Source organism: Hydra vulgaris, chromosome 05 (assembly GCF_038396675.1).
Source record: "Hydra vulgaris chromosome 05, alternate assembly HydraT2T_AEP".
Taxonomy (NCBI): Eukaryota; Metazoa; Cnidaria; class Hydrozoa; order Anthoathecata; family Hydridae; genus Hydra; species Hydra vulgaris.
The window spans coordinates 17492567-17516166 of NC_088924.1; the positions used below are offsets into that span (position 1 = coordinate 17492567).

The 23600-nt window shown below is 26.9% G+C and overlaps 1 protein-coding gene across 4 annotated transcripts in view; it reads right to left on the reverse strand.

Moving 5' to 3' along the window:
* The window catches only part of LOC136080642 (A disintegrin and metalloproteinase with thrombospondin motifs adt-1-like), a 129566-nt gene that overhangs the window by 3648 nt on the left and 102318 nt on the right, over positions 1 to 23600 (reverse strand). For 3 of the 4 annotated variants that reach the window (XM_065797556.1, XM_065797554.1, XM_065797555.1), the window contains 9 exons: positions 20633 to 20791; positions 20236 to 20394; positions 9101 to 9256; positions 8829 to 8987; positions 8555 to 8680; positions 3025 to 3189; positions 2670 to 2840; positions 2325 to 2434; positions 2184 to 2248 (listed from right to left, as the gene is read on the reverse strand). In XM_065797556.1, coding sequence (XP_065653628.1) covers positions 2184 to 2248; positions 2325 to 2434; positions 2670 to 2840; positions 3025 to 3189; positions 8555 to 8680; positions 8829 to 8987; positions 9101 to 9256; positions 20236 to 20394; positions 20633 to 20791 — 1270 coding nt within the window. The remainder of the gene's footprint in view (positions 1 to 2183; positions 2249 to 2324; positions 2435 to 2669; positions 2841 to 3024; positions 3190 to 8554; positions 8681 to 8828; positions 8988 to 9100; positions 9257 to 20235; positions 20395 to 20632; positions 20792 to 23600) is intronic. The other variant, XR_010638572.1, reaches the window with a different exon arrangement.

The window sequence follows — 23600 nt, forward strand, 5'->3', positions numbered from 1 at the left end:
ATAGATTTTGTAGAAAAGAGAAAGAGATGCAACTTTACAAAGATGGGAAGAGGCTCAAGCTTAGCAGATAGAGCAGGTCCTACTACGTCTACAATGCGTTTCTAATCCATGTCCGGAAGAGAATGAAAATCATTAGAAGAACCAACAATATGACAACAGTATTCCATATAGGGACGAATTTTGAGATTTGTAGAATGGAATCAGGAGAGAGAAAATGGCAAGCACGATAAAGAGAAGTAACATCAGCAGATGCTAATTTAGCAATCAATTGTAGGGGAGATCGGGGCTAACTGGCCGCAGGGGTATGCTGACGAACTGTGTTTATCTTCAAAGCCTTTCATTAGAAAGTGACAAAAATTACACAGACCCTTCCTAATTGACCATTTCATCATTCAATATAGTATTTTCAGGATTTGCACATGCGCTTGGGAGATATTAAGATTTATGCATTTTTTGGACAAAAATGTAACTTTTGGAACATCGCTTCCTTTTTACTTTACAAAGAAAATAGTTAGTCGTATGAAAAAAAAATTGTTGTAAAAGTTCCAGTCACAATTGGTTTACTATATCCAGTCAGACTTTTTTTCAAAGTTGCTGTTTTTCAGGATCTATTGACTGTTTATTGAAAAAAAGACTTTCGGGGTAAGTTGGGAAAATTTTCGTGGGGTAAGTTGGCTCATAGCAATTACTTTCAGAAAAAAAAAAAAATTTATAATATTAACTTTTTTTCTTTTAATTTTTAACAATATTAAAAAAATTTATTCTTACAAAAAAATTAAAAAAAAATTTTTTAAGGTTTTTTTTTCACAGATAAAAAGTGGGCTACTGTTTTGGCTGTTATACGGACTAATATTTGGTATTAAAATATTAATAGTAAAAAAATTTCTATTAATTTTGCACTTTATAGTACATTAATAATCATTTTTATAGTTTGCATTTTTATAGTTTGCAATAGCAATTTTTTTATTTATTTTGAGGGGCCGAAAAGGCCCAAAAAATTTTTTTTTTGTAAATGAATGCAAATTTTATAAGTTACCCAAATTCATACTCTTTAAGACCACACTTTAATATTTTCAAAAAAATGTACTGTTAGGGCTACATAGCTCATAGAGTAAAAACCGAGCCAACTAGCCCCGGTCTCCCCTATATATGGTTTCCGTAAATGATAATCCAAGAAGAATTGAAGAAGAGGACTCAGTGAGAGCGTTGCCAATCATTAATATAGAAATGTCGACAGTACTGCAATAGTTGTTTGCAGTAAATAACTGAATTTTGTTAGAGTTAAAATTTACAAGCCACTGTGAGCTCCAACCTGTTACTGAAGTGAGATCAGATTCAAGATCTCACTTCACTAACAGATTGTTACTGAAGTGAAAAAGAGAAGATTTTTTGTCAAGACAGGACATAAAGATGAGTCATCAGCAAAAAGAGCAACTTTAGATGTATGATAATGTAGATAAGAAACAAAACAGGACCAAGGATACCCCAGAAGTTACTGGAAATGAAGAAGAGTGTTGACCTTCGAGGATGACTTTAATGGAGATGGCTTATGGAGAAGACCAGCATGCCAACTATTTTGACAGCAGTTAACAAGTCAGCCATAGAACAAGTGTATCAAAAAATTTCCATTCCTGCCTGAATCCAGGAGGTTACATAGGAGACACATTTTTCAGCTGAAAGGGAAAAGACATCAAACCAACTTGCATGGTCAGAACCACCTAAGGGAAAAAAAGGAGAAACTGAATACTAGCTAGGATCAGAGACAAGACATAAATCAAAGAATGAAGGTAAATAATTAGGATTGTTATGAAAACGAGTCACAAAGTTAACTATCTGAGTGAGAAATGCAAAAGTTATAGGCTTTAGAGCCAGCAGGATCAGTGATGTTAGAGCCAAGTCATTCAGTGTAACAAGTATTACATTTTTTAAAATCTAATTTAATTTAAATTGGATTTAAAAAAAATAAATAAATTTATATGATAAAACATATTAGTCAAAAACATACAACAACACATTCTAATAATGAAAAAACATACAACAACATTCTAATAATAAAAAATATTGTTTAAAAAAGTACTAGTCTTAAATTTTTAAAGTAACTTTAATATAGTGTATTTTGCCTGTATACTCATTTACTGGGTGGTTAAAAGAAAATGTAATAATATAATACAATAAAAACTTACTTGATGGAATGTATTGTGATTACAAATGTCACATTTTTTTGATGGCCATTGTACATATTTTGCATCTATCAAATATTAAAAATATAATAATAATAGTAATTAAATTAAAAACTTTATTTTCTAAAAATATTTTTTTCATACCGAATTTTTCATTTTTTCTTTAAGTCTTTGGGAAGCTAAACTGCCAACATCTGAATATTGGTTGTTGTAAACCTCGTCTGTTAAAACAATACCCATTGCAACAAATGTACCTTTAAAAAGATTTAATACATTTTAAAATTAATTTCCACTTTTATAATTTTATTTATAATATATTTAAAATAAATAAAAATTTATAAAATTTTATTATATCTTTTTTCTAAAATAATTGTAATTTCATATTTATTTATGTTTTTAAATATTTGGAAAATTAAAACAATAATTTAAGTTTTTTAAATAACAATAATTTAAAAACAATAATTTAAAAGTTTTATAAAATTGACTGACTTTCACAACTTCTCAGAGAGCACATCTTGGTTTCTTTAGCACTGCCTATACAACTAAGCCCGTTAAACTGAGGTTTTGGCTTAGAACAGTCTCGAACTCTTTTTGTTTCACCAACATTGCATGGCTGACTACACAAAGACCACTCTGACCAATTAGTCCATTCTCCATTCACTAACAATATTGATAAAAAAAAAAAGTTGAATAAATAATCTACTTATTATTTTACTATCAATATTTTCAAGAATATTAAAAAAAATATTTTTAAGAATATTTACCTAAAACAAAACCTAAATTTATAAACTATTAAAACTATTTTATAAGATTATAACTTTATTATTAACTTTGAATTAATGACCTGGACATAAAAAATCATTACAACTCCAAACATTTTGACTCAAGCCAAAACAAATAAAATTATCTGAAGAAACATTTTCGCACATTCTGTTTCTAACCATTCTACCACTTCCACATGTTTGAGAGCATTGTCCAAAGTTCCCCCATGTACTCCATTCAGCACCATCTAAAGCAAATGTTAAATTAAACTATTGGGTTATTTATGTTTAATTCATGAAAATGATATGCATTTTCATAAAGTACACATTTTACCCTAAAAACTCTATATTATGATATTTATAATATTATTAATATGTTCTATATCAGAAAAAAAAACTTTACAAATTTTTTATTTCTAAAAGTATTATCAATAAGGTAAACTAAGTTACATGCAAATGCTTTAAAATTTTTAAAACAAAATAAAGATTAATGAAAACAAATGACTTTATTAATAAAAATTTAATATTTAAAATATATTTATTAAAGTAATCTGGGGTAAGAGTAAATAATTTAGTCCCAAATTCAGAAAAAAAAAATTTTTTAATTTTTTTATTTCATTCAAATTTTTTATACTATATGAATAAGTAAAAACTCAGTAATAATCTTTTAAAAATTAAAAAAACAAAAAACAATTTTATATATGTAAAAAAAAAAATGTTCGATTGGATTCCTGAATCAGCAAAACTGAAAAATAGTAAAGCAAAAATAAATTCAAACACTTAGTACTTAGTTGCTTATGCTTGCATGTAAAGAGTTTCCTGCAGCAAGTTGTATGAATATGAAGCTTTACTGAGTGATACTTTTCTTTTTATATTTGTTCTACTCTTTAATAATTTAATATTAGTTCGCTCTTTAGTGTAAGTGGTTTAAAAGTAACTTGAAGTTGATTAAACCAATTTTTTTTTTCCACTTATTTTCTTCTTTCAAATTTGAAAATATTTAGAATTTAATTGACTAAAAGTTTATCTTGTACCTCTTTCTTTACAGCTCATTTAAAAAGAGCTAATACTGGACTGAGCCTACTATCAAAGATATAAATAACCTAACAACATATGGTTCATGGATAGCATAAACTCAATGATATACTACTTTTTCAACAAGAATCATTAAAGTAAATAAAAGTTTTATGTATACATTTTTAGTGAAATGCAAATGTTTAGTAAATATTAGCAATTTTAATTACTAGTTTCAAAAAATCACATTATTAGAAATAGAAAAGGTGTACATTTCTTAAAACTACCAGTAAATAAACTTAAAAAAATGAAAAACAATGCAGAGATTTTCCACATGCAATTAGACCAGCAAAAGACACCTTATGTGTATTTACATGTATGTTTTTAATAACTTGTGCGTTTTTACACAATATGTGTTTTTAACAACTTGTTGGTTTTACAAAACATGTGTTTTTAACAACAAGTATGTTTTTAATAACTTGTGTGTTTTTGGAACATGTGTTTTTAACATCTTGTGTGTTTTTACAATATTTTAATATTAATATTTGAATAACAATTTACAAGCTTTTAATATTAATACTCGAATAACATAGATGAGTTATTTAGTTAGTGAAAAAAAACTGTAAATTATTTAAAATAAAAATCCCAGAAAACTATTTTTATAAAAATCCCAGAAAACTATTTTAACAAAAATCCCGGGAAAATTTGCAGTAAAAAATTTTAATAAGTTTAAGTCATTCATATAGTCATATAAATAAATAATGTATAAATATCACTATATAAATATATAATATATAATGACCATATAAATGACTAGACATTTTCTAGTCACAGGCTGTGATTAGACAATAATCTACTTAAACTCAATATGTATTTAAATATTATCAACAAATGTTTATAATCTATAACAAATAAGCAGTGGCTGTGTCTTAGCTGGGCCCAAGACTTTTTTGACTTACGGGCTCTTAACACAAGGCTGCGTTTCTCATGAGCAATACCATTTTTCTGAAAATATTATCTTGAACATCAACTTTACTAAAAAAAACCAGTGCTTGAATACATAGATTTTACAGAGATCTTCTAAAGTACTCTTAACTGTGTAGGACACAGACAATTTTCAAGAGCTCTGCCAGGCCCTTGACAATTTTCTTTTTTGCCACTGCAAATAAGTAAATTCAATTCCCATAAAGGCTTATAACATTACGCTAAATATTAACTAAATATTTTACGCTAATAATTCTCTTAAATAAAATGAACCATCTTAGTTTTGCTGTAAACAACCTGCAAAGCATGATAATTAATTTACTTTTTAAATGTAACATATCAGGCTGAAATTAATAATTTTTATTCTTATAATTTTTTGTTGCAAAACATTCATCAGCTTTTCTTTTTCAACATTATTTTGCATGATCAATAAAAAATTCTTTACCTATTTCTTTAATTATGTACCATTCGTATGAGGCAATTTTTTTTTTCAGTGTTAAATTTATATTTAAAAAAATGATATTTAACTTTCCTATTTTTTTGTTGCAAATCCATTTTTTTAATAAAGTGCTTGCAAATGACCAAAAAGGTTTTTGTTAACTTGGTCATGGAATAAATCTCGTCTCTTTAAGTAACCTTGCACTGTAGTCTTGTTTGTAAATAATTGATATTTAACTGAAGCTTCAGTTATATCTCTGCTATCAAGAGAGTTTGTCTTTATGTAAACTATGGTGTTCTTTATACTGAATGACTGCTCAACGTGAGAACTACTGAGGTAAATATAGACATATGGGCTTTCCATCAGCAAATATGGCTGGAAGCGCTATATCGATCTGAAGCTGCATAGCCTCTCGATTAAATATTACTTTATTTATACCAACAGTGAAAAAGACAATTGAAAGTTTTTTTGGCATTCTCTCTGTGACCTAGAGACTTTGAGTCAATCGCAGAAAAGCATTTTAATAAAGGGTTATTAAAAGGAATTTTATTAAGTAAACTGATGATTTAAGGTAAGACTTAAGCAAGGTCTTGTAAAACAATGGTTCGATTACCTATATTTATTTTAGATAAATAATTTTTAGTCTTACTATTAAGTAGTGATCGACCAAAAAAGCAAAAAAGACGAAACCGAAATAATCAGAAATTTCGAGTACTCTAGTTCAGTGCCAAAACTGAAATGGACATTTCGGCAAATATTTTACAGCAACCAATACCAACATTTTGGCTAGTCAAAATGATTTCATTAGAAAAATTTATTTAAAATGCAATTTTAATTTGTTTTTTTTTTACACTCGTATTATGTTAGAATTGATTACAAGCGAATTGCAAATTAAGATTTAACACATAAGTTAGCAATATAAGTTAATAGCGAAGGTTATCAACTGGCAGATTTTCTCTGTAAAACAAGATTTTTTTCGAGATATTTTATGAAAGTTCTCAAAACTTTCGTCAAAATTCTTAAAATACTTTGTGAAAATTCTCAAAAGTAAGTGTTTTTCTAAATTAGATAAAAATTTAAAATCTAACAAACTTTTAGGTTTTTGGTTGTTTTTGAACCAAAATTTTTCTTTTTACCGAATTTATAAAAAATACCAAAACCGAATTTTCGGTATCGATTCAAATTAAAATTTCGGCCTGCTACTAACTGCTAGTGAAGCAGAATTTCAGTCTATCACTACTATTAAAGTACACGTGACTCAAATGGCAATACATTTTTTTGTCTTTTAAGTTTAAAAGTTTCATATTTGTTTCGGTGATAGTTTTTATCATGTTTAGTGAATTAAAATTATCTTTATCAGTTCAATTTGCTTTTCATAAATTTAATGGACTAACCGTACTGTTTGTTTAAAAGTGAAAATAAATGATTTAAAAAATAAATAATTTCAATGTACAAATTAATATTAAATTATGCATCATTAGGTCGAAAAAATAAACATTTAATAATTCTAGCTTTTCCTTCTGCACCTTGTTTCATTAGCTTTTTCTACTGGATTTCCATTTTTATTCTTTCTATTAGTTTTTTACTTTCAATTTCCTCTTTAAAATTTTGTTACTTTCATACATACAGAGAAAGGTCATGTTTTGAAAATTTTGTCACTTTCATGTTTATACTGAGAAAGGTCATGTTTTGAAGACCAGGAAGAATAAATCAAGGTGAAAGGAGACATTATTTCAAGCATAGGAAGTGTGCAATCTAAAACAGACAACCACCAATTAGAAATACCTTTCCTTGAAGTGTTATATGAGATACCTGTGATTTGACAAATTTTTTTCGGAAATGTAGAAAGATCTAGGCTAAACCTAAAATCAATGTAGATATCACCCAGATAATTTTCAACTACCCTACTTTTCTTAATTTTATTTTAAACCCATTGATTTTTCTCTCTCATATAACTAGTAGAATCTGATAAATCAGAAACTAGAAACTACTTAATGGAATCTTTCTAAAAATAAATAACAGCATCAAAAGTGATAACCCATGGTGCTTTATTACTTTATTAGTTATGTCACAACTTTATTATCAACTTTATTAGCTTTATCAAAAATATATGCTAAGATATAAAAGTATATATATCTTAGCATATACTATAAGTATACTACATATAAAAATATACTAAGCATTAAATGCTTAGTATATTTTTATATGTAGTAGTGTTTATATTTTTATATTAATGCTAAAAGCATTAAATGTTTGGTTTTGAAAATTTACAATAGGTTTAATTATAGATTTACTTCTATTCACTCTATAATTTAATTCTATTAACTCTATTTTTGCAATTACTGCCAATATGCATTAGTACAGAAATATACTTGTATCTTCTTTTAAAAATTAGTAAAAAATATCAACCGCATAGCTTTATTGATACAATCATTGGGCAGTTTTGACAATGTACTTTAAATTTTAAGTCGCTGAGTAAAGATTTTCTACCTTTACTTCCATAAAAATACCTTTATTACATACTTTAAAATACTCCTAAAACATAAGATAATTTATAAGTATAATGTAATTATTCATTTCAGTGTTCAGTTAGGGAATTAACCTTACCACTCCAGCTTTATCTATCTTTTTTATGTCATACTTTTCATTATAATCTTTCTCTTGAAGCTAATTCCAGCTCAACTTGCTTTTAATATTAATTTTATTATATTTTTATCAATCTCAGAAATGTCAGATAAACTTTCATTTTATAAGTTTGGTAATAACAACAACTTTCTACAAATACTCCTTAATAGTATTAAAAAAATGTTTGACAAAAAAACGTTTAAAATGGACTTTACATTAAGTTCTTACAAAAAAGAATTTCTAATACTCAAAATAGTTAATTTTAATTAAATAAAGTTGAAAATTTCAGTCATAAAAAACATAGTTGTTTATATGTAAACGCCACCGTACTTAAAAATTTTACTGTATTTAAAGTTTTATAAAATTTTATCACAAATCAATGGCAAAAATCATCCGGTAATTTTCTAAAATTCTGAAAAGTCCTTAAAAAAACTTATCTACGCAATAAACCATTTTTGGTAACTATTAACTCAAAATATGGACCAATTAAATTTTTGTTCAAAATATAAATATAAAACTGCATAAAAAATAAAATAAAATCGTAAGTGAACCTGTGCAGTTTTTCAAAAAGCAACTTTTAGTTTTATAGTATTGCGAGTCTTCTCGAATTCGCAGAAAGCTCATCATATATCCTGACCCACATGTTTGACTGCATTCACTCCACAAATTCCATTCTCCTACAAAGTAAAGATATTTGAAAAAATTAAAAAACACACAGAAATGTGTGTGTGTGGATGTAAAAGTATGTATATACATGCACACAAACACAAAAAATATTTGTGCTTGTAAATTTTAATATAAAAGGAAACATTTGTTTAATTTTACCTACACAAGTAACACCACTCAAGCAAGACAACACTTCAGTATTGTTGCCAAAACAATTACTGAAAATATTTTTGTTTTTGCAACCACGTGATCTATTCATTGCACTTATGCCACATGATGGCGTACACTCCGACCAATTATTCCATTCCGCCCAATGAGCTAATAAATAAAGTTAGCAACAATATCTATTATTAGAATATGTAAAAATAATATGTTTAAAAAAATAGCGAAAAATTAAAAACTTATGAATTTATGAAAAATGAATTACTAACCCACACAAGTTGTATTACTGATACAAGACTTAGCTTCAGTACTATTACCAACGCAACTTAAAAAATAACTAGTAGTATTGCATATGCGTGATCTGCTTATTTCACTTACACCACAGGGTGTGCACTCGGACCAATTGCTCCATTGTGTCCAAAAGGCTAGATTAATAGCACACACAATCACACACATATATATATACATACATATATATATATATATATATATAAATATATATTTATATTTATATATATATATATATTTATATATATATATATATATATATATATATATATATATATATATATATATATATATATATATATATATATATATATATATATATATATATATATATTTACATATATATATGGAAAAAAAGACCTTTTACTTAAAAAACGTTACTTTTTAATAAAAAAAAACTTTTTTTTATTAAAAAAAAGCAATATATATAACACATCGCTCAATAAGTCCGTAGGATAGCTAATAAAACAACAATATTTTGACATAATTTGATTTTATTCATCAACATAGTCTCCTTTTAAGGCGATACAGTCATTCCAGCGCTTCTCTAACTTTTTGATACCATGTTTGTAGAACGATTTATCTTTTCCTTCAAAATATGCTTCAGTTTCGGCGATGACCTCCTCATTCGATCCAAATCTCTTTCCCTGGAGCATCCTTTTGAGATCTGAGAACAGCCAATAATTGCTGGGGGCCAAATCAGGCGAGTATGGTGGATGAGGCAACAATTCGAAGTGTAATTCATTCATTTTTACCATTGTTTTCATTGACTTGTGACACGGTGCATTGTCTTGATGAAAGAGAATTTCTTTCTTCTTCATGTGCGGTCGCTTTTCGTCAATTACAGCCTTCAATCGTTCCAATAATGCCATGTAATATTCGCTGTTGATCGTTTTACCTTTCTCAAGATAATCAATGAACAATATACCATGGCTATCCCAAAATATGGAGGCCATAACCTTGCCAGCAGAAGTTTGAGCCTTTGGGCGCTTTGGGCGGCTTTCACCCGCTGGTGTCCACTCAGCCGACTGTCGATTTGACTCAGGAGTGAAATGGTGGATCCATGTTTCATCCATTGTGATGTAGCCACGCAAAAAATCCTTTTTATCTCGGTGAAATAGTGCCAGACATGCTTCAGAATCATCAATTCGTTGTTGTTTTTGGTCCGGTGTTAGCAAACGCGGCACCCATTTCGAACAAAGCTTTCTCATACCCAAATGTTCGTGTAATATTGTAAACACACTGCCTTCTGATATCTTTATGGCCTCGGCAATCTCCTTCAATTTCAATTTGCGGTCGGATAAGACGATTTTATGGATTTTTTTGATGTTTTCCTCAGTAACTGCTGAATTTGGGCGACCGGAGCGTTCAGCATCATCTGTGTTTGTACGACCACGTTTAAAGTCAGCAAACCACTTTTCAACCATTTGCCTCGATGGAGAGGAGTCCGAATAACACTTATCAAGCCATTGTTTGGTCTGCACTGTGTTTTTTCCCATCAAAAAGCAATGCTTAATGAGCACACAAAATTCTGATTTTTCCATTTTTTTCAATTCACAAAAGTTGATTCAATCGTTCACACACTAACTTGGTAAATAATGGTCCGATTGTCATGAAACTTTGACAGATATCGTTTGAAGGTTGGTACTTTCTAAAAACAATACGGGTTCAGTATTTGTGTTGCCATCTATATGTCATCCTACGGACTTATTGAGCGATGTGTTATATATATATATATATATATATATTTATATATATACATATATATATATATATATATATATATATATATATATATATATATATATATACATACATATATTTATATATATATATATATATATATATATATATATATATATATATATATATATATATATATATAAATATATATATATATATATATATATATATATATATATATATATATATATATATACATACATATATTTATATATATATATATATATATATATATATATATATATATATATATATATATATATATATATATATATATATATATATATATATATATATATATATATATATATATGAAGACCTCAGTGGAAAAACCGGCGTTGTCACATTTAAAAAGTATTGAGAAAGTATTTGTTGATCATTAATACATGTCTTTACTTAAAGCAAAGAAAAAAATTTTTTGTATAAAAAATTACAAAATGTTTTGTTTTAAATAAATTTACAATAAAATAATTATAATATAAATTTTTTTAAATTCCTTAGTTTCATTTGCTTAAAATAAAGACTTTTATTAATGATCAATAAATACTTTCTCAATACTTTTTAAATGTGACAACGCTGGTTTTTCCACTGAGGTCTTCATATATATATATATACAACCCTCGGAATTAGGAAAAAGAGTTCGGTAATAATTTACCGACCTCAATCTTTGGTCGGCAAAAAAAGTATGATACAAAAAAGTATTTTTTCATAGTTCACCTCCTTAAGGCTGTAAAGGCCACTTCAGACGAGGAGGCTACTTAAAATTCAAATTTATTTAAATTTGAATGTATATATATATATATATATATATATATATATATATATATATATATATATATATATTATATATATACATATGTATATATATATATATATATACATATATATATATATATATGTATATATATATATATATTTATATGTATATATATATATATATATATATATATGTATATATATATATATATATATATATACATATATTAACAAAGAATATATATATATTCTTATTTATATATATATATATATATATATATATGCATATATGCATAAAAACATTAATATTTAGAAATGTGGGCTGATTTTTTTAAATTAATCAAACACTAGAATGTTATATATCATTAGAAAGCCCTCAAATACAGTATTTTAATGGTGAAAAATTATGAGAATTGGACAATTCTATAAAAAGTTATGACGTTTTAGTAGTAAAGATAGATATAAAAAAAGGACTATGATTTTAAACTAGTTTCTAGGTAAAGGACACATTGAGGGATCCGGAGGGGGTGTTAATCCACCACCTACACCTCACAAAAATACACTTTTTTTCATAAAAGAGTTTTTTTAATGAAATTAGTAATATTTATATACAACAAGTTGTTGTTATTTCATTCCACATCACTAGCCAATATTACAGGTCTATCTTAAAGTTGGGTGTTGGGTAGTGTGTAAGTGGTTGGTGAAATAAATAAAGCTTGAGCTGCTGGCTGGGTGGCTAATTTCTGGTCTAGTTAACAAAAGTAAGTACTTAAAAAAGTAAATAAAAAAATACTAGTAACACTTAGAATAACTTTTGGAGACTTTGAGATCTAAAAGTATTTACTTTTTAGGTAAAGTTAAAATTTGCTTCAATATTAAATAATGTGAAATTACTTACAAATATTATGGTACTATGTACGTTATTATGGAACATGGTATGATATTATATAATATGAAATTCCTGACCGGGTAATATACTTTAAATCTTTATTTCAAATAGTATTTGTCACACAAAAAACTATCCAACAAACTATCCACCGCACATGAGGACCTATTTGTCATAGATGTAAACTTTAATTAAATGAAAGCAATCTTTTTTCCCTTTTTCACAATTTTGATATCAACTTACTTGCTATGAAATAACAATTGCTTTTTTTTACTAAAAGTTTATATTTCACAAACCATAAATTTTTGTATAATTTGTTGGTTTTGTTTGTTTGTTTTTTAATTATTTGTCATTTTATCTACAAGGGCTTATTTAAATATATATTACTATATTACTATTACTATATACTAGATAAATCTAAGTTTATTTAATAAAAATTTTATATATATATTTTTTTGTCATACTATTTTGTAAATTATATATACTTATATATCTATATAATCTTATAAAAAGATATGGACTAAAAAAGTTATTAAAAGAAATATTAATAGGCAACTTAAAATTGATTGACACTCAAGTAAAAAATTAGAACTAAACTGAAATTATTTGTCATCAAAATGTAAGAAATGCTGCGATAGGAGAAATTAATTTATACCTAAATTTGAACAACTTAAGAAATTTTTTTAAGGAACTTTTTGAATTTGTTAGGTGAATTGGAAGTAATAGTCATAAAAATCATGTTAAACTATCTCAGCTTTGCAATTATGGATCTTCAGTAAGACATCTGTTTAATATTTTATGATAAGAAATTTCATCAATATGCTGCTGATGCATATGTTCAAATTGAAGGGCAGTGTCTTGTTTTCATAAAAATAACCAAAGCTAACTGAGAAGCATGCAGCATGATTTTTTATGTGAAGACGTAAAAACCTTGGTAACAATCATCATGTTAGACCAGGGTGCATTATAGTTTTCTATTTACTTAGGAAATCTTTAGAAAAACTTAAAAGATGTTATCGCTATAATAAAAAAGTATGGTAAACCAGATCAAAGTTTACATGTTTTAAAAGCGGTATTACTTAAAAGTGTATAGAGCAAGATTGTTATCCTTGCCAGTCAAGTGATGTTACAAAGTTGTGGTATTACTTAGCACCATTTAGTGCCAGATGGTCTTGATATCTGTTAAATATTTTTTACTTTGGAACACTTTGGAACTAACACTAAGTACGAATCTTACAATAATTGGTATCAAAATATAAATACTGGAATTTGTTAAGCAATTTTTTTTTTTTTTAAATTACTAATTATAATTTCTTGGACCCATCAGGTATGTTCTATTTTTTATATTTTAATTGAAATTCAACTTAACATCAATCTAATTTTCATTATGCTCTACTTTTTGTTTCTCATTAATTTCAGATATTCTACGATAATTTTAAGAAAAAATTTAAAAGTCAATTTAATATTTTCTAAACTAAACCGCCACAAAAATAATAAAACAAACCTACTTCCGCAAATGGTCGCTCACTGTAGACACTGCTACCTGATGTTAATATATAAATGCTGGAAAATTCTGCTTGACTTAAATTATGTTTTGTTGAATAACACTTCGAAGGGTCTGCTATCTGATCTAGGCGTACAGGTTTATAATAAAACCAATATCGTTAGCAATTAAACATCTTAATCTGTGTGAAAACATTCTGCAATGACTTTCTCATAACAATTGCAGATATTTGTTATTTTATTCAAAGTAGAATGTTTAACTTCAACAAGTATAGTTAGTATTATCGTTAAGTTTGGCGAAACAATTCTGTGCTGTTTTCTTACCTTCCCAGATATTTTAACAACATGACAACATTTGAAATTATATCAAAAATGCAGGAAATATCTAAGCTGTTTATATTTTGTTATCTCCTTGAACTGTTTGATAATTTAATACAATTCCATCGACTATCGTTCAGATATTCTACATGACTGATAAGTTTAAAATTATTAAAATAACTTTTTTTATTATGACTGTTTTTATAATTTATTAGACTATTATCAGATTTGTTATATATATTTTTAGATGTAGTATTGGTCACTACATTTTTTTACAAATCAAATTTTATTAAATTTTCATATAACTGATAATAGTTATCTTAAAATTAGATAATTTCATTTTTTTTTTAAAGTTCAAACATAATTGTATTCTCTTATTTTTTAGTTGTCATTGCTTTATTAGTTTGCTTACTGTTGAAACATGGTTTTAATTTAGTAAATTTATGATATGAAATTTTCTATGTTAGTCATTAATCAAGAATTATGAAGAAACTGGAATTATAAACAATTAAGGTAAGTATAATTTTATTTAGTGGTAACATTAAAAAACCATTTTTTTATGGTTGTGGTTTTTTATAGCTATTTTGTGCTAATATATTGTTTTTGTCATTGTCATCAAAAATCATAACTTAAGTCAACATAATTTATTGTATGCTTTTAACTTTTTTTAAACACATTACCTTTAAAACACAGTCTGCTTCCTCTCTCTCTTTTTAATGAAGATTTATTGAATAAGAGGAGCATTGTTGGAACTCTCTGTTATTACTAAGATCTTATATATTTTTGGTACCATGTCTAAGAAATGTTTTACAAGTCACTTACTTCATGATTTATGAATCTCAGTTGTTCTTACAGATTTTTCAAATAGAATTTAAATTTTTTTGAAAATACCAATTAATAATAATTGTCGAATGATTGGTCACATTTGATTATAATGATCAAATTTTAATCTACTCAATATAGCTACTATTGTGTAGAACTAAGGCAGGCTGTTATATTAGCTGACTATTTTTTTTTGTTTTTACTCCTTATTTTCTCAAACACAATAATAAGTAGGTAAAATAATGCTTTTGTAGTCTTTTTGAGATGATCTTTTTTTGTGTGGGTATTGTCAGTTGTACTTGGCTTTCCTTCTCTGGTGCTTGCTGTTATAAAAAATAACTTGAGTTATGTGGTCTTGTTTAGTTGTTAACTAAAAACCAAGACAAACAAAAGTGAGCAGAACTAAAAAGATTATATTATATATAGATAGGGCTTCCATTGTCTCAGTTTTTACAGAAGAGAGTGCAATACTAATCTAATCAAAACTTTTATAGCGTTCTTCTGCGGAAAAACTGGGACAGTGGCAGCCTTAGTATTTTATTATACTTTTCAAATTATATAAACATAAGTTAGATTGTTATAAGTGATTTATCCATTAATAACTCGTATTACGGGTTGCATACTGCTAGTTATTACATAGTTTAGTTTGCATTACATATATATGTATAACAAACCATTGGATTTAGTTCTTTAAAATATATATATATATATATATATATATATATATATATATATATATATATATATATATATATATATATATATATATATATATATATATATATATATATATATATATATATATATATATATATATATATATATATATAAAGGCTGAGGCTAGATTCTAATTATTTTATATTGCTGAATCAGCGGTCTGGGCACCACTGAAATGTTTAAATTGCCAAAACATATGAAAAACTGCAGTCAAATTATCAGAAAAACAGAAAATTTATTAGCATGGTGAGGAATGGCATGCAATCACAGACAATTCCTGTTCAAGTCTGTATGTTTGTACATATGCATGTATGCTGCTGTAAAAAGCGAAAATTCATTAACTTGAAAATTTGTTTTTAATTGTTTTTTGTAACATAACATTCATAGTAACTCCGCAACTTTTTTTCTCAATATCTTCGCAACCACTATTAGAGCTGGAAGTTACTGGAAGAGAAAAGATGAAGTTTATAGAGCAAGATAACGACTGACAGACAACTTAAAAGGTTGCAAATTATATGAATCAGGAAGGTAAGAAAAAGGAAGCAAATTCCAAATTCCTGATGTTCGAGGAAAAAAAGTAGAGGAGTTAGAGATCAAACTGTGATCAAAAGCACCTAAGGGTGAATGTGGATAAACTGAGCACTGACTAGGATCAGAAACAAGACATAAGTTGAGTAAAGAAAGGTAAATGATACAAATTGTCTGGAAAGAAAGGTGGAGAGTTGACTATTTGAGTTAAGGTTACCAACAACAACAATATTGGCTGAAAGATAAAGAAAAAAGGCTTGGTCAATTTCATCAGAAATAACATTAAAAAGAGTGCAGTCTTGAGATGAAGGAAAGCGATATAGAACAAAGAAGAAGATGATAAAATGAAGTGGTGCTAAATGTGGATTCAAACCTAATTTCCCAACAAATGGGTGAATTTTTACAAATGCAAATGCCCAGGCCAACCATGTGACTAATGGAGTCTTTATGAATTAAAGGAAGGAAAAAATCAACACTAAGATCACAAGATGAAACAGCCGAACTCAAATAAGCCTCACAAAAAGCAAGTAGGTCTGGTGAACTTTGCAAGAGATAAGACTCAACAGAAGAAAAGTTACTTTGAAAACTGCGAATATTAGTGAATGATAGATTTAGAGAACAACGCGATGATGATGTTTTTTTGAGTTTTATAGTTTTTTTTGAAGAACTTGACTCAAAGCACAGATAATGATCAGTACACTATTTAACAGTCCAAGCAATTGCCTAAATACTATTAATAAACCCTAAGCTGTAAGAACGGGCTCAAAATGTGGCCTCGACAATGCGCACATTTTCAAAGATCGAGAGCTACCACAGAGTTCTGGTCAAGGCTGGTCAACAGATAGAATCTGTTTACCCCTTAAACTTTAAGATTAAACAAGTATTATGACAATTTCTCCTTTACCATCTTATATCCAAAAAAAGTTTTCCTGAATTAAAAATTCTATAACCTCAAGATCTTGCAAAGCTTTATAATTGTCTCTTTGTGTTTATTAATTTTTTACAGATTAAATATAGATACCTATGACAACTACCAACAAATTTTGTTGACCAAAAAAATACATAAAATAAGAAAAAAAACTGTAAATTAAAAAAATTATTACACTTATATGTGTGTGTGCATGGCATTAAATATACAATGGAATTGTGAATGGACAAAAAAAATAAAACATTAAGTTTTTTAGTTATACATATAGACAACAATGTATTTCAACAATATATTTCAAAATGCATGGAAAAGAATCAACAAACATTTAGATAATACACAATTTTAATTATGACCTGAAAATTTATGTCCAACAAAAGAGTTTAGTGAACGGGGTCAAACAAAACAAAGACTGAACACACTCAAATAATAAAATAAATGAAAAAATGAAGCAATTAACCAACAACATCACTGCAGTGGATCCCAACACCATTACCAAAACTTTGAAAAATATTTAGGAAAACAAGTTACAAGACTGCTTTTAAATCAAGCGCGAATTTTTAAATCTTTCTGAACCTCCTGTAACAAAATAAATTTCGAACTTGTGATAAGGGCTGCTCATGATCATCATCATCATTATCATCATTATCATCATCATCATTAATCTTCCGTTTATTAACCGCTTTAACCTTCCATCATTAACCGCTTTAACCTTCCCTATTTCTGTAATATTCCTCATTCCTTCTCATGATCATCACCATGACTATGATCATCATCATTATCATGATGATGATTATGATGATGATGATCATCATCACTATCATCATCAGCATTATTATCATCATCATCATTATTGTCATCGTCATCATAGTCATCAAGCTTTACCCTTCTCTATTTATGCTGTTTTTCTAATATAAACAATTTCAAGCATTTTCTTTACTCAACTAAAGTTCATTCATACTAAATGTTATGCACTCTTGTCAAGTTTTTTTCCTTCTGAAGCTGCTACTTCTCTACTAACTGGTACTCAAACCACTTTAATCTTCTCCAATAAGCATTGTTTGATAGAATATTTCTTCTAATCTGTCAAAAATTATGGTTCCTTTTCATTTCTTGTTAGTGTCATACCACACATCTACCTGATCATCTTCTTTTTCGACAAATACTACACCATATATTGTACGCCAGCATCTAAATAAATAGCAAACATACATGTTTATATTCATATATATCCAAATTATGTATATTAATATGGATATATATAAATGTGCCTTTTATCTAATTTCCTTGAAACAAACAGGCACGGAAGCTTTTAGTCCTTCTCTTTGGCCTCATTCTAATCCACATTTTTAAACTTCTTGTGCAGATACTATATTAAACCAAAACTATTCCTTACGTCTTTTTTACAAGAGCAAGAACAAATTTTAGGTTCTAGTGACTTTTGGAAAATCTTTAACAGTGTCATTAATTCTAAGTCTAACATTCTATCTCTAATTCATAGGTCTGATCTTATATCTCCTCCCTAGAATAAGACAGAGTTATTTACAAAGAACTTTATTTCTAATTTAAATCTTGAATATAACAGCCATTCTCTTCCTAGCATCTCAGTTAAACAGATTAACCCATAGTTGGACATCCAAATCTTCATCCACATTTGGCTTCCGATGCTCAAGTCAATTTTTTATTAAAACCTTTTACGGCTTGTGGTTAAGACAACATTTCTATCACATTCTTACGAAAGTCTAGAATTTTTTTCAATTCTTGCTAAACTATTAATAAGTGATAAATTTCAATATTTAAAAACTATAAAAAAGAATCTAACTTCTCCAACTATCTTATCATTAGTCTTCCCTATAATTTTAGTTTCTTCATATAAAAGTTTTAGGATTATTAAACTATTTCTTTCTAATAACAGTATTGAACGTGTACACTCTTCTTTATTTCCAGTAACTTTAGGTGTGCTGTAAGATTTTTGCTTCTGTATTGTTTCTTATCTAAATTAACAATATTTCTGGTCTTACATCTAAACAAAGACTTTGTTTGCTGACAACTCAACTTTATACTCTTGTCTCTAAATAATCTTTTCAATTGCTTAGAACAAGCAGCCTATCTCTAATATGATCTCTTTTCTGTAACAGCTTTGAGCATGCAGAGACTAGTGGATTTAAAATTCAACAAAACTCAGTTATTTACTGCAAACTTTACTGTATTTGTCCCTTAATGCAATGAAATTTATTATTTACCTAGTTTTTTTTTTCCCTGAACAGCAACAAAACCTGAAAACTTTTACCCAACGTAATGTTTTCCTGATCTAACCTACAACTTTCCAAGTCTTCGGATAATTGTTTACTCTCTCTTTAACCCAATCCTTTGCTTTCTAGTAACTCATAACTTAATAGCGTTCGCTTACAACCATGTCAGAAGTGAATTAGTTGAAACAAATATATATTTTTTCTACAGTCAGTTTTGCCTTCAGCAGGTTCGTCATAAAGCAAATTTATATATATAAATATATATATATATATATATATATATATATATACATATATATATATATATATACATATATATATATATATATATATATATATATATATATATATATATATATATATATATATATTTATATGTTAAGTTACGTATATATATGAGTAAAAGCAATTGCTTTTTTTTATTCACCCGGCCTAAAGCAGAATAGTTAAAATGCTACATTAAATTTTAATTATAATGGACTTAATGTTTCAACAAAAAGAAAAATCTTTTAGGCATTGTATATTATATTTCACTTAACAGAACAAAACAAAACAAAAAAACTCGCAAAGATTTAATAAAACTTAAAAAATTGTACCATTGTATATTTAATTCAAAAAAAACTTTGAAATTTGTACAAATGCAAATATTAAAAAAAAAGATCTCACCAACACAAGTTTTATTGCTAATGCATGATACTACTTCGGTGCTGTTGCCATAACAATCATACAAACTCTTTGTACTGTTGCAAATACGTGATCTATTCATCACACTTACTCCACATGATGGTGCACATTCTGACCAATTACTCCACTGCATCCAAATACCTTATAAAAAATTATTAAATTTTACTTGCCAAAAAAAGGTAAAAAAGATTGATTTAAAATTATAATTTTAAAGGTTTTTTAACTAGTAACCAGAAGTAAAAAAAAAGGTAAATATGGTTTAACTTCAACTGAAACCTTTTTTAAATATTTTAATAAGTTTAAAATTTATATCCATCTAAAAACTTTAGTAAAAAATTTAGCATGTAAACAAATGTTTTGTAATTTAATTTTTACTAACCTAAACATGTTATATTACTGATACAAGATGCTGTCTCAGTAATGTTGCTAGTGCAATTGAACACAGTATTTGTAGTATTGCAAATAAGTGATCTGTTCATCAGACTTAACCCACATGAAGGCATGCATTCAGACCAAATACTCCATTCTGTCCATACATCTAATAAGTAAAAACATCAAATCATTGTCTACCTAATAAATAAACCTAAAATTTTATTACAATATAAATTTGTAAACTTAATCATTATTAGAATATTTCTGTTTAAAAACCTGAAGCATATATTTCAACTTAATGGATTGTATTGCTGATTCTTATTGTAAAACTTTTTTTCTGATAAGGAAAAAAAAAGTACAACAGTAAAATTTATACAACAGTATCATAATAAACGCCTTTTTATACATAAATAATGATAAATAAATAATTTTCATATTATATATTACAAGTGTGTTCCATACTTTATAAATATGAAACCATTTTAATTTATTATTTATAACTTAATTAAAAAATTGTGCATAACAAAAAAATTTTTCCAACCTAAGCATGTGCTATTGCTAATACAAGACACTATCTCAGTAATGTTGATAGAGGACATATTTGTGGTATTGAATATAAGTGTCAAAACTAATCAAAACACGTATTGTTTGCTTTAAAAAATAGAACAATCTGTGCATTGAATCAACTTTAACAAATTCAAAAATGACTCAAGTACCAAAAGCTATAAAGCACAAAAAACCATCGGCAACACCAATTTCTCTAAATCTATAATTTATTAATATTTGTGGTCTCCAAAATAACTTTTCTTTTATCTAGTCTTATCTCTGGCAACGTTCACCTGGTCTATTTGCTTTTTATGAAACTAACTTGCATTAAACTGTCTCATCTTGTGATTTTAGTGTTGATGGTTATCTTTCTTCAATTTGTAAAGACTCCAAAAGTTACATACTTGGCCTGGGCATTTACATTCGGAAGAACTCACCCATTTGTCAGGAAACTAGGTTTGAATCCACAAACTATTCTGAGCTTTTGTGTAGCACTGCTTCACTCTATCACATTACTCTTAAATCTATATTGCTCTCCTTTATCTTAAGTCTGTACTCAAAAATAACACCTTTTTGTTTTAAGGTATTAAATAATTTTGGGGATTTTTTAAGACCTTTTGTTACCAATGGTTATTTTAGACTTTAGTTTGTTTTATAAATGTTACATTTTGGGAAGTTTTTATCATAAATTTCAAATAAATGTTCTGTACATGATAAAACATTTGTAGCATTTGATAACGACCTGTTTTTCCTGTAGTATTGAATTGGTACTATTATTTGAGGGGTTCAGTGTAAAAGCGGCTTAACCCACATTTTTAAAAACTTTCCAGATAATCACTGCCAAAAATACATAATTTAGTTTGTTGTGGTAAAAGTACCGAACTCCAAAACCCATACAGTGCTGCTACCCAGTCCAATCACTAAAGCCGGTACTGCTGCCTACCTATAAACAAATTTACTTAAACAGAAAAATAAGTTTTGAATTGTGGAAAACTTGCCTTTCCCACAATAAACATATGTATTAATTAATGAAGCATCAAGATGTACTCTGTTTTTACTATTTGCGACACTGTACCTTTTTTATGTTTTTGACACTATTTTGATTTTACTATTTGCGACACTATTCCTTTTATTATTTGCGACACTATTCCTTTTTATGTTTTTGACACTGTTCCTTTTTATTGTTTTTGGCACTATTCATTAAATTCTTTTGCAACACTATTCCTTTTTTTTGCGACATTAGGCCTTTTTAATATATTCAACACTATTCAAAAATTCATTTTTCGACATTATTTCTGTTACCCATTCCTTTGAAGCGTGTTTAATTCATAAAAGTTTTAGTATTTGACATCACGGCAGACTTTTAACAAATGAAAGTCTGGAAAATTTTTATTTATTTTTATTCATAAATTTTTTCATTATTTGTTTAGTTATTTATTTTCTAATTTTAACATTTAAAAAGATATAAAAACCTTAAATATTTTATACTTGTTTGTTGTTATAAATTGCGCTATATTTAATGCTAATAAATGATGAAGTATTTATTATCTCAATAAAGATTCTGATAAAAAATTGTTTTATATTAATTACCCGTATAAATTTAGTAATAGCATTTTTATTTGGTTAGACATTATTTTGTCTGAACTTGCTTTGCATGAAGTTCGGAGGAATAATAAATAATCATGTCAAAATATATTTAAAATGAATGATTTTAATGACGGGGGTACTAAAGTCTTTTAAAACTAAAGTAGGTAAAAAATAATTATTATGACTAAAGGTTGCAAAATTGCGCAGCATTATTGTAGCATTTATTGGAAAACATATATTTGTCAATTTTGTTACTTTATTAATTTTTATTTTATAGGAGTAATTTATTTTTAAAAGATATCTTTAAAATACAAGTTACTCCTATAAAATAAAAGTAATTTATTATTCTTACCTTTTTACAAATTTTTTTTGCAGTGTTTGACTAAAACGATAAGATTAGTTTTTCTTGGTATGCATTCATTATTTATTTCTAATCAAAAAAACTTGGTTCAAACCGTTTTTTTTCAACATCTTTAATATGAACACAGCATGCGTTGGGAGTTTAGGATCCCTTTAATGTATCATAAGATTTTTATTGGATATCATAACTATATGTCATAATCATAAGTCAATATGTAAAAAGTTTATTATCCATATTGTTATACAAACTTTAATAAAACCTATGTACGATTTGATTATACATAATAATATTGAAATATAAAATAATTTTCATATGTATTTTTTTGTTTATAATGAAAATATAAATTATAGCTTATTATGCAACTAAGATAAAATAATACATAATATATAATTATTGTTAAATAAATATAACAATCCACATTAATTTATTAATTAACAAACAATTCTAATTGTTGATATGGTTTCCTAAACAGTTTACAAAA